Source organism: Saccopteryx leptura, chromosome 6, assembly GCF_036850995.1.
Source record: "Saccopteryx leptura isolate mSacLep1 chromosome 6, mSacLep1_pri_phased_curated, whole genome shotgun sequence".
NCBI lineage: Eukaryota > Metazoa > Chordata > Mammalia > Chiroptera > Emballonuridae > Saccopteryx > Saccopteryx leptura.
The window spans coordinates 156,827,496-156,840,054 of record NC_089508.1 but is presented as its reverse complement, the minus strand read 5'-3'; the positions used below and the strand labels follow the sequence as shown (position 1 = coordinate 156,840,054).

At 43.0% G+C, this 12,559-nt stretch overlaps 1 protein-coding gene across 6 annotated transcripts in view; it reads right to left on the bottom strand.

Annotated features, from left to right (window-relative positions):
• Positions 1-6,863: 6,863 nt before the first annotated feature.
• PCBD2 (pterin-4 alpha-carbinolamine dehydratase 2) overlaps positions 6,864-12,559 on the bottom strand; it is an 83,379-nt gene continuing 77,683 nt past the window's right edge. For 5 of the 6 annotated variants that reach the window (XM_066343122.1, XM_066343123.1, XM_066343124.1 and 2 more), the window contains 2 exons: positions 8,727-8,807; positions 6,864-7,108 (listed from right to left, as the gene is read on the bottom strand). In XM_066343122.1, the coding sequence (XP_066199219.1) occupies positions 7,013-7,108; positions 8,727-8,807 (177 nt within the window). In that variant the 3' untranslated portion in view covers positions 6,864-7,012. Of the gene's footprint in view, positions 7,109-8,726; positions 8,808-9,043; positions 9,151-12,559 lie in introns of those variants that run through there. The other variant, XM_066343127.1, reaches the window with a different exon arrangement.

Here is a 12,559-nt window from a genome sequence, read left to right as displayed (position 1 = left end):
ACTTGAACATGAGCTGCAAAGTATAGAATGGTGACAATTCCAGTGCCATGTGGACTTTTCCTGGATGTGGACTTTTCCTGGACTCCTGCTCCCTGTGACAGCTCCTAACAGACTGAACTGTGGTTGGGTTGCATTTTTCAGGGATTTGGCATGGTGATGGGGCCAACTTGGACTTGGTGAACATGTTAAGGACACTACTCTTTTATGGATTCTTGCTGTATTGGCCAAGAGTTTGCTTAAAGGCTTTTAATCACTGTAAAAAAAATAGAAGACTGGATAAAGAAGATGGGGCACATATACACTATGGTATACTATTCAGCTAGAAGAAATGATGACATCGGATCACTTAAAGCAGAATGGTGGAATCTTGATAACATTATGCAGAGTGAAATAAGCGAATCAGAAAAAAACAAGAACTGCATGATTCCATACATTGGTGGGACATAAAAGCAAGACTAAGAGACATGGACAGGAGTGTGGTGATTACGGGGGGTGGGGGGAGGGAAGGAGGGAGAGGGGGAGGAGTACAAAGAAAACTGGATAGAGGGTGACGGAGGACGATCTCTCTTCGGGTGATGGGTATGCAACAGAACTAAATGACAAGATAACCTGGAAATGTTTTCTTTGAATATATGTACCCTGATTTATTGATGTCACCCCATTAAAATAAAATTTTATTTATTAAAAAAAAAGAAAAAAAATGAACTAAAGTGATGCAACTATGAGTTGATGCTTCTCATCTCTCTCCCTCTCAAATTAGTTAATTAATTTAATTTAATTAGATAATGACACTAGCATGCCTGAATGTTTGACTTAACCAGCCAGTCATGATACTAAAGCCAAAGAAGTGCATGTTTGGCTGAGCCTTCACCAACATCACCAGTCAAGAGAAATCAGGTTGAGAACATGCACCCCACTTTGAGAAATGGAGGACTGGCTGTGAGAAGAGGCGGAGAGTACTGGCACCCTGCCCCCACTGCCACTGCACAGTTCTTAACAAGCAACAGAAATAAAGACTACTTACTGAAATGTTCTGAATCTCTCAAAAAACATCATCAATTCATTTACTAGAAATGACTCTTGCGTGAATCTGGGGATCTGTGTTGAGACACTTTCCAAATTTTCAAGTTTTAATCCTTGCTTTTATCATTCAACAGAAAATCTCTGCTTAGGGATTTCCTCAATGTCTAGACTCCAGAGGCCACACAGAAGTGTCCACAAGAAGAATCCTTGTTTATGAGATCACTCTTGGGCATTCCGGTATTACTATTCCTCAGGTCGCCAGTGGGGGAGGGGCACGCTCACCTACTGACCTACGTACAGATCCTCCTCCCAAGGAGACTGGGTACCTCAGTTCAGTAAAAGGCTTATGAGTACCTAGCAATTGTGAAGCTCCAGGCTAAAATTGGGAGATACCAGAGATAGGCCAAATGAAAATCCCTTCTTCATGTAGTTCCCTCATTTGACAAAGGCCCTTAATGTTACAATATGTTAAGGGTCATAGGACAGGGTAAAGTGAAGCTCTCTGGGGTTCTAAGAGCAAGGGCACAGCACTGGAAACAACTGGAAGGGGCAAGCTAGAAGATTACAGAAGGCTAGCTGGGGGCATGGAGTGTACGGGCATGAACCACCTACAGTGTAAGGGATCAGCTCATGGGGCACAGTTGTTTTAGGTACAAGAGCAATAGGACTTTTTTGTCTTGTTCAATTCTTGGGATTAATACATTCTCCTTGCTCTCCTTCTCCTTACCCCTTTGGTTTTTAAGGCAAATCAAAACAGAGGCATCTGGGTAGCCACTAAATCTTTAGTGGCTAAATTGGTCAAATTCCTAGAAACCGAAGTTCTTGGGCCACAAAAAAAGGAGGTGATCACCCACCAACTTCACTGTCCTGGGTGTTCTAAAACAAGTATATACAACCATTCCTCACAGGAAAATACTCTTGTAGGCAACCAATATGCAAAACTGGGAAATAGCATTTTATTTACTCAATTTCTCCATTTAAACTCATCAACAGTCAAGCGTCAAGAATCACTTTGATTAATGTCTCCAATTCAAACTTCACTCTCATCTTCTCAGTCCACATTCTCTCCCTTGGGGATTAGCCCCTCCTCCTCCCCCTTTGGTCATATGCCCCTAACGCAGGGGTCTCAAACTCGCGGCCCGCGGGCCGCATGCGGCCCGCCGAACAATTTTGTGCGGCCCGCAGACTAATCCACGAAGTTCAAAATATTTTGGATAAAATTAAGTAAGCCTAGGGGCCTACTTGTATTTTTCATTTCTCTAGCATCCTAGCTAGATATTAGCTTAGTTAACAGCAGTTGTGATGCAAACTACAGTTTCTGGTCGTTTTGTGACACTGAGTAAACTGCATGTACGATTGTGCTTGTTGTACTGATTTTTTTTTGTTTTCAACTGCAGTGAGAAAAGTGTTGCGTAACAGTTGCCTTTTGTAGACCTAGTGCGGCCCGCCGAACAGCTGTGATCTTGCTCTGCGGCCCACATGCTGAGTTGAGTTTGAGACCCCTGCCCTAACGCCTTCTGGGCTCCTGCCCAACATCCCCACATTGGCCTAGAGCAGCTGCGCAGAGAGAGCCTGAATCAGTTCTGTTTCCACCTGCCCCAATCTATCAATATGCCAAATCCCACTGGGGGCATCTAGACAGCCCTCAGAAAGTCTGTGCTATATCAATATACAAATGAATGGCACCAGGGATCCTTATGCTCACTTGAGTAGCTGAGCACAGTGAATTCCATACCCAGGGACCCAATGGTACACTTCTATGCCTTGCCTCTTTCAGCACCCAAGCAACGCTTTGGGGGAGAGATGGAGAAGAGAATGAGAAAGTAAAGAATGCTCCACAATGCTCGGAGGCATAAGGAAAGATGTCCAGCTGAGAGCAGCAGAGTAGAGCCCAGCTGCCCAGAGTGCACTGTGTCAGCACAGCCAACCACAGCTAAATGTGGTTTCTGAAGTTACTGATGAAGATCTCTCATCTGGGACTGGAACTCTGGCTGGTGAGTAGAATCAGATGTGATGAGTTTATCAGGCTCTGCTGTCATCCAGATCCTTTCATAGAGACGTGAGCATCCTGGGATGAGAAGCCAGAGGGGCACCTCCTGCCCCTCAGCAGCAACTCACACTCTGCCCGACTTGAGCAGCTCCACCTCAGCTGCACAGGCAGGGAGTCATCAGTCCGCAGGTGCAGCAGCTTGGTGACCCGTCTTTTGGCCAAGAGTCATTCCTTTACTAGTCCCAAGTAACCGGCCCTGAAACACAAAGCTCACATATTATAGCCAAACTCTATTACAGCTCTTGCTGTTTTGCAGGAAATTTTATAAAACTGAAAGTTATTAAGTTCAATTAGTATCTTTTTTAATGCTAAATCAGTACAAAGGCTGCCTCATACCAACACTAGATACGTCAATACACTAATAAAGGTCAGGTTTATGCTCAAAAATATACATGCGGCCCTGGCTGGTTGGCTCAGCGGTAGAGCGTCGGCCTGGCATGCGGGGGACCCGGGTTCGATTCCCGGCCAGGGCACATAGGAGAAGTGCCTATTTGCTTCTCCACCCCCTCCCCTCCTTCCTCTCTGTCTCTCTCTTCCCCTCCCGCAGCCAAGGCTCCACTGGAGCAAAGACGGCCCGGGCGCTGGGGATGGCTCCTTGGCCTCTGCCCCAGGTGCTAGAGTGGCTCTGGTCACAGCAGAACAACACCCCGGAGGGGCAGAGCATTGCCCCCTGGTGGGCAGAGCGTCGCCCCTGGTGGGTGTGCCGGGTGGATCCCGGTCGGGCGCATGCAGGAGTCTGACTGTCTCTCCCCGTTTCCAGCTTCAGAAAAAAAAAAAAAACATACATGCTACTTCTTTTTTCTAGAGCAAAACCATAAAAACATGACTATTCGATGAATCCAAAGATTTCCTAAATCTTATCAATGTCAGTAAGTAACCATTATTTTCAGAACTTTCATTAACTTCATCTTAGGAAAGGACACTTGTCAAACATGCTAGCCCTGGTTTGTTACCTATGGAGGTCATGCAAGGGGTCACAGGTCATGTCTATTTAACTCTTTTTTACTCCAGGGATCATTTAGAAAGAAAATGAAGAGAAACTAAAACTCACCACATCAGAGACACCAGTGCCATCACACAAAGATTTGGAACAGAAGGGAACTTGGGGGCCTAACAACCTTGCCAATGTCTCTTTTAAGTTGAAATGTCAGTTACTTGAAGCAAGTCTGGGGACTCATTCTGTTGAAATTTACCACAATGAGTATTTCCATAGACTTGGTATGGGACCTTTGATTCTAAAGTTTGTGAGCTCCAGCAGATGTGACACCCTTAACATGAACCTTATGTCCAACTCCCATGTAGATGCTAATTAGTAGCTGCATTCTCAGGTCTTCGCCATTGCAATTACAAGTCATACCCTGCTTTCTCTAGTGTGCTGTATGTGGTATACGTTAACAGCCAATGAGGTTAGACTCTCAGACTTACATTCAAGATAGAAGAAAAGGGTTCCATACAGGGTACAGGAAAATAAGTTAAATTAGACCACAAAAGAACAAACAAATCCAGAAGGTGGAATAGTCTACAGGACCCCTGACCCAATTTTTGCAATAAATCAATGACATGGGGATGTGGGGAGGAGGAAAGGGAGGGGAGCTTGCTTGCTCTAGATTGAATGATTAAAAAGACACAACAACCACATGTGACGGATGGACTTCATGTGGATCCTGATTAGAACAAAATTACCGTCCAAACACATTCTTGACCTTCAGGGCAATTGATTTTGCCTGAGTATGAGGTGATACCAAGAAATCATGGTTTATTTTGTTAGGTGTGATAATGGCATTCTGGTTTATACAAGAAAATGACCACATTTTCTAGATATATTTACTGAAGGATATAGGGATAAAATGAAATGCTATCAGGGATTTGCTTTTAAATACTTTAGCAAAGAAAAAGGAAATGGGGGATTATATGAAGTAACCGGACACATCTTGGTAAATGCTAGATCTAGGTGATCAGTACTTAAGGGTTCAGTGTACTATTCACTCTTTTAAAATATATTTTTTTTCATGTTTCAAAACTCATGTAAAAAATTGAACTAAAAAGATTTGGTAATAAAATATATAAAAGTCCCTCAAAATCTATAAATAAGAATTTATTAAAATACACAGCTTTGACTGTTCTCTAAAAAAATTCTAAGAAGCACAAGTTCTAATACACAGGCTCTGGCTCTGCCGGCAGCCATGGAGCTTGAGTGGCCTTCTCTCCCTTCCCTTCTCAGACACTCCATACATACAGGGCAAGCTGACTGCAACTGCCTCTCCCAGGCCAACAGAACCAGCCAGGAACTAGCTTCAGAGAGCTCAGCTTCCTTGCCATGTTCCCCTAGGATTTCTCAAGTTGGAGGCAGGGTTGGGTGGAGTTAGGAGAGGAAGGGTTGCTTGTTGTAATATAGGGAATTTTTTGGCCTCTGACATGAGGTGGGTTACAAAGATGATCCCTATTAAATCCTACCACAATAATACTTCGAGGAATTAAAATATGTTCCTTAGGTGAGTATATACAGGGGTGGGCAAAAGTGGGTTTATAGCTGTTCATATGGAACTGATACAAATAAATACTACAATAGATAATAAGTAAGAATATAAGAATAAACTGTTTTGTGTACTCACAAATGTAAACCTACTTTTGCCCACCCCTGTATATAGTCTTTTAATCTACATTCTAAGCTCATTAATAAGTACATTCTTGAGTTCCATTCCCACATCCAAAGGATGCTGATACTGCAATTTTTAAATAAAAGATTACTTTATATTTCGTTTTACTCCTGTCAGTGACACACTGAATAAATACAGCTCATTACTGGATAATAATACCCAAGTAGCTTCTAGTTCAATGGCTATAGAAATTCAGTTCAGAGGTCACAACAAGCAAAAGATGAAAGAAAAAAAAAACACGACCCTTGGTTCCTCCTTAACTCAGTAACTCAAATAATGACCTCGCAACTTGGTCATTTATGACTAAATCCTTATATTGTCCCACCCTGCTGGCAGCCATGGACAAAAAACACTTGTCCTCTCCCTTCAACTCCAGGCCTGAAAAGAATAAAACACAAGATAGCTCACCCAATTTTAGTGACTGTGTGATCTAATTAACTACTTAAGTAATAACAGTATCTAAAGTTCAAATCAACTTCAGCTTCATAAGAATTGTTATAGATGGTTAAAACCTTTAACCGGCCCTGGCCGGTTGGCTAAGCAGTAGAGCGTCGGCCTGGCGTGCGGGGGACCCGGGTTCGATTCCCGGCCAGGGCACATAGGAGAAGCGCCCATTTGCTTCTCCACCCCTCCGCCGCACTTTCCTCTCTGTCTCTCTCTTCCCCTCCCGCAGCCAAGGCTCCATTGGAGCAAAGATGGCCCGGGCGCTGGGGATGGCTCCTTGGCCTCTGCCCCAGGCGCTAGAGTGGCTCTGGTGGCGGCAGAGCGAAGCCCCGGAGGGGCAGAGCATCGCCCCCTGGTGGGCGTGCCGGGTGGATCCCGGTGGGGTGCATGCGGGAGTCTGTCTGACTGTCTCTCCCCATTTCCAGCTTCAGAAAATTAAAAAAAAAAAAAACCTTTTACCTACAGAGCTCATCATTCTTTTTCTACAGCTATTCTCCAACACAATGCATTTGTAAAATCACCATAATGACTTGAATTTCTGGGTTATAAATGTATGAATGCTCCCGCATCCCTATTTCTGGTCTTCCCGAATGCTATTTCTCCTTTTGAATACTATCTTATTAATATAATTACCTAGGTTGGTTTGCCTTATATAAGTGATTTAGATAGAATGACAAGTTACCTCAGGCTCAAATTTATATCATTTTGTATTTAAGCACTGATTTCACAAAATGTGATATAAAGATGAACATCATAACTTAATTTATTTATGTAAATCTAAGGTGATTTACAGTGCACCTAAGATGTATATAAGACTTCACATGCATTTTGAAAGAAATCATATTGAAGCAGCTGCTTTTTCAATGAATTTGGCCAGTTTCACGTCTCTTTTGGTCAGTTGACCACAGTCATGCGAGGTGAGGGTTATCTGGACCTAAGAAAGAGAGAAGCAGTTTTTAAAACCCTGACCTTTGGTGTTTCAGAAATCAATCTATTATCCAATATTCATATTTAAGAACTGGGGAGATTATATGACAGGGGTCCCCAAACTACGGCCCCCTGAGGCCATTTATCCAGCCCCCGCTGCACTTCCAGAAGGGGCACCTCTTTCGTTGGTGGTCAGTAGGATGCATCGCATCCTGTGCTCCTGGAGTACTGTATGTGGCGGGCTGCAAAACGTGGCATCGCTCACGTACAGTACTACTTCTGGTGATGCGGGACGCACGTGTCATAGCTCCGGAAGCGTGTCATATCACTTCTTACGGCTAGCAGTGACAAATATGGAACCGGACATTGACCATCTCATTAGCCAAAATACTGGTCAGTTTGTTGGTTTAAATTTACTTGTTCTTTATTTTAAATATTGTATTTGTTCCCATTTTGTTTTTTTACTTTAAAATAAGATATGTGTAGTGTGCATAGGGATTTGTCCATAGTTTTTTATAGTCCAGCCCTCCAACAGTCTGAGGGACAGTGAACTGGCCCCCTGTGTAAAAAGTTTGGGGACCCCTGTTATATGATTTAGAAAACAGGAATAAGCATAGCAATTCCAAAACCCAGGAAACTCTGGGGGCACGATCTGCTTCAGGCTGGGCCCAGCAGCTGCCCACAGATAGAAAGGTTCTCTCATATGAAAAGCAATCCAGCTGTCAGAATCTCAAATCGTGTCTCTCAAAAAATAAAATAAAATAAAAGAGAAAGACTGAGGTTCCATTTGAACTCCCATTACTTTAATTACATCCACTATTTTGAGGGCCACTGAGAAAACCCAAGGTATCAAATGTAGTATCTTAGCAACGTTTAAAAATCGCATTTCCAAATTATGAAAGAGGTGGAGGTGGGATACAGGAATAGACTCTTGTTTCTTGACAAATTAATTAAAGGGCAAAAGCAAAGTTATACTGGTACCTGCATGCTCTCTAAATTATTCCAGTAAATCACAAAAATATCATGAAATTTTCTCTTTATTCAAAGAGGACTTTCAAAGAGGAAAAAGAACCCCACAGAAAACTAGATAATAAGACATTCTGAATGGTATGACCCTAAAAGCAAGGCCACTTTTTTGGGGAGAGGGCCTGATCCTTCTCACTGTGCCCCCTTAAAACTACTTGATGCTGTTGTTCCAGTCTGCTCTTTGCCTCAGTAAGGTCGGTTCCGCTCAGCATTTAATATCCTTACTATTTAAAACACAGTTCTTGTATCAGTGGGATAAATAAGACTTATTTCCTACCATTTCTTTCCATAATTTACCTTAAAAGGGTTTAAAATTTTATCTGCATGGCTGATAATCAAGTTCATTTCAGGAGACGAACATGGCCCTACTTTCACATTAGTTTCACTGAAGACAAACATGAAAATAAAGGGCTTCGTCACTGTTCCCCCGAGCAAAGCTAAAGTTTTATTACTAAATTGCAATACTACACAGGGACTCTGAAAAAAAGAGAGAGAATTCTTTCCTAAGCACAATGACACAGCTGCACAGATGACAAGGGAGAAAGATGTTTCTTAAACTCCATAATTAAGATGATCCCAAAATAAAGCAATTTCGTTACCTTGTTGTACGCATTGAACCATTCTGGGTGATGATTCATCTTCTCTGCTTGTAGAGCAACTCGGGACATAAAGCCAAATGCCTGTGTAAGACAAAGTGGAAAGTGATTACTGCTGCTGCCCTCTGCCCTGGTCCTGAGAGACCTCAGGGCAACCCGACCAGATAAAGCCAGGGCTCAGATCCTTGGGGAAGCCAGGCGAAACCAAATATGAAAGGGACTGCTCTCTGCAGAGCTGGGGTAAAGGTGTAGCAGGACCGTGACCTGCTGCTCAGTGGTGAAAACAATCAGGCTCAAATAAAGTCGGAAATTGGTCTCACCCAGTGACTGTCTGGACTGTTGAATTGTCCTCAGGATGAGACAGAGCTCTAGAACAGCCCAGGAATAATTTCCCTTCAGCCCAGGGCCCTGGCCCTTACTACCTGGCCCCAAACCTTAGAAGCCACTTTTCTTGTAGCACAATTCTGCTTTTGTTTTTAGTGACTGGGTTGCTAAGGCATCAACCACGGGACTATGAAGAATGTCTTCTGAGTGCTTTGGCAGAAACGAACAACTTCACTATTCCCTCTCTCAGGCAGGACAGGAGGGATGAAAGACTATTTTTACTGACATCCAGAGTGAAAAGGAAAAGACTGGCTTGCCTGCTCAGGGTCACTTTGCCCAACATTGGCACAGGTGAAACCCTGCCTCTTGGCAGTGGGCTGCTGACCCAGCCACAGGTGTGATGAGCTGGAGGACTCTGTCTTCATACCACAGAGAAAGTGCAAACCTCATTTTGTTAAGCAGAATGCAAACTTGTCCTGAGAGGAAATAAACTTATTTTTTGCCTGCTTTTAAATTTTATGATAGTAACTGCAAACAATAGGAAAATCTGTCTCTATTGTGCCCAGAAGGCAGAAATATTTGGTAAGACTCAAAGGTAAGGTCATATTAATCACAAAGTTACAGTGGAATTCACAGGGCAGTCCTCATTACAGGTATAAATATTTCACTTCATTACCCCATCCAGAGAAAACAATCTGATGTTAGTTGTGCTGGTTTTGGATCACCAAATGACAAAAAGAGCACATTTGCAAGTTGATAGTGAGAAATATAGAAGAAGGTCATTTTAAATAATTGTATATCATCAATAATGGTTTCTATCTCAGAACCTACTTTATTCAGGATAAAGATTTCCATTTTGACATTTAAGCCCTAAAGGTTTCCCCTGTTAGTTAAAGGAAGGAAATTCAAGCAATATCTATTTAACCATGTACGGAATTATCAATGGGAAAGCAATATTCACCCCCTCACCCTTCTCATTTCATATAGTTCCCCCTACCCCTTATCCACAGTTTCACTTTCCATGGTTTCAGTTATCAGTGGTCAACCATGGTCTGAAAATATTAAATGGAAAATTATAGAAAGAAACAATTCATAATTTTTTTTTTTTTTTAGTATTTTCCCGAAGTGAGAAGGGGGGGTGAGGCAGGCAGACAGACTCTCACATGCGCCCGACCGGGATCCGCCTGGCATGCCCACCAGGGGGCGATGCTCTGCCCCTCTGGGGTGTTGCTCTGCTGCAATCGGAGCCATTCAAGTGCCTGAGGCAGAGGCCATGGAGCCATCCTCATCACTCGGGCCAACTTTGCTCCAATGGAGCCTTGGCTGCAGGAGGGGAAGAGAGAGAGAGAGAAAAAGGAGAGTGGGAAGGGTGGAGAAGCAGATAGATGCTTCTCCTGTGTGCCCTGGCTGGGAATTGAACCCAGGACTTACACACGCCAGGCCAATGCTCTACTGCTGGGCCAACCGGCCAGGACCCAATTCATAATTTTTAAATTGTGTACTGTTCTGAGCAGTGTGATAAAAATCTCACTGTCCTGCTCTTTCCTGCCCAGGACATGAAGCATCCCTTTGTCCAGTGTATCCACACCATGTGTACCACCTGCCATTAGACACTTAGTAGCCATCTGGTTATCATCAGTCATCTAAGAGAGAGAGATACCACATCCACATAATTTCTATTATAGTATATTGTTATATTTTATCTATTTTATTAGCTATTGTTATTAATCTCTATGCCTAATTTATAAGTTAAACTTTATCAAAGGCATATATTATAGGAAAAACATAGTATATATGGGGCTCAGTACTATCTACACTTCAGGCATCCACTGGGGGTCCTGGAATGTATGGCCCACAGATGAAGGGACCATTGTAATCTGAGTCTCTAGACTATGTGAAGAGAAGAGGCAAGTCAAATGTGAAAGTCTGTTTTAATTATACAAACACAGAGTTAAACCTATATTAAATTATATATAATGAGAATTTTTACTGTTTGTCTACATTCTTGTTTAGCTTTAGAAGACTTACAAGACTAACCACCACCTCTGAGAGACAGTAATACAGTCATTAAGGGCATGTGCTTTTGAGCCCGAGTCCTGGATTCAAATCTCAATTCTACTACTTAACTGTCATATAATTTAACTCTGTGCCTCGGTTTTCTCATCAGTAAAATGAGGATAATAATAAAAAGCTCATGTAATCATTCTGAAGAAAAATGAGATTGGGGATATAAAAGCATTCAGCACAGCACTAGGCACAGAGGCCAAGATCAATAATGGCCGTACAACTCCAACTACTGCTCTGGCCAAACTTTACAAAATGTCATGATAGGTGACAAGCCCTCCCAAAGCCCTGAGAACCTAAGATTCCAGTTGCTGTCTCCCAGATCAGCTCTCTCCTATTCTCATGTGCTATCAATAGAGACCGACACACTTACAGCTGACAAACACATGACATACTGGAGGCTAACACTTCCTGGGGAAATCAGCTTAAGGACAACAAGTGAGGTAGACAGTCAGTCACTGCCCAAGTTCATACTCCCTGAATCCACAATTTCTTTGAACCATGTTACCCTAAAAGGTCCAAAGTGATACTTAGAATCCCTTACCATTTCCAAGAGCCACAAGATCATTTGAACATGGCCAGAAATGCTCTCCAAATCTTTAAGTACATGTATGCTAGCAGTATAGTAAGAAAATCTATTTATCATAGATATGACTTAAAACAGAATACCTATATCCTAAGAAGTATGTTGATCAAAAAAAGAGCATCTACCATGACTACATACAATGTAAAAAAGGGGGGACATATCCAAAGACCCTCTAAATCTGAACTTTCCTCAACTTTATACATTTACCTCAACTGTCACTAATATTTGCACTTAATAAAGTATTACAAAGCCTAATAAACCAATTCACACAATATTTATGCCTAATTCTTCCCTAGGGAAAGAATACACAAACTGCTCTGGGAACAAGGAGGCAATTCCATAACCCTTCTTCCATTTAACAAAATAAAATAATCCCCAAAACATTTATTTTTAAATCTACAAATTAAAAACATCCATAACGGCCCTGGCCGGTTGGCTCAGTCGTAGAGCGTCAGCCTGGCGTGCAGAGGTCCCGGGTTCGATTCCCGGCCAGGGCACACAGGAGAAGCGCCCATCTGCTTCTCCACCCCTCCCCCTCTCCTTCCTCTCTGTCTCTCTCTTCCCCTCCTGCAGCCGAGGCTCCATTGGAGCAAAGATGGCCCGGGCGCTGGGGATGGCTCCTTGGCCACTGCCCCAGGCGCTAGAGTGGCTCTGGTCGCAACAGAGCAACACCCCGGAGGGGCAGAGCATCGCCCCCTGGTGGGCAGAGCGTCGCCCCCTGGTGGGCGTGCCGGGTGGATCCCGGTCGGGCGCATGCGGGAGTCTGTCTGACTGTCTCTCCCCGTTTCCAGCTTCAGGAAAAAAAAAAAAAAAAATCCATAACAATATACATTCAAATTAAAGTAAAAGAATTTCTCTGCAA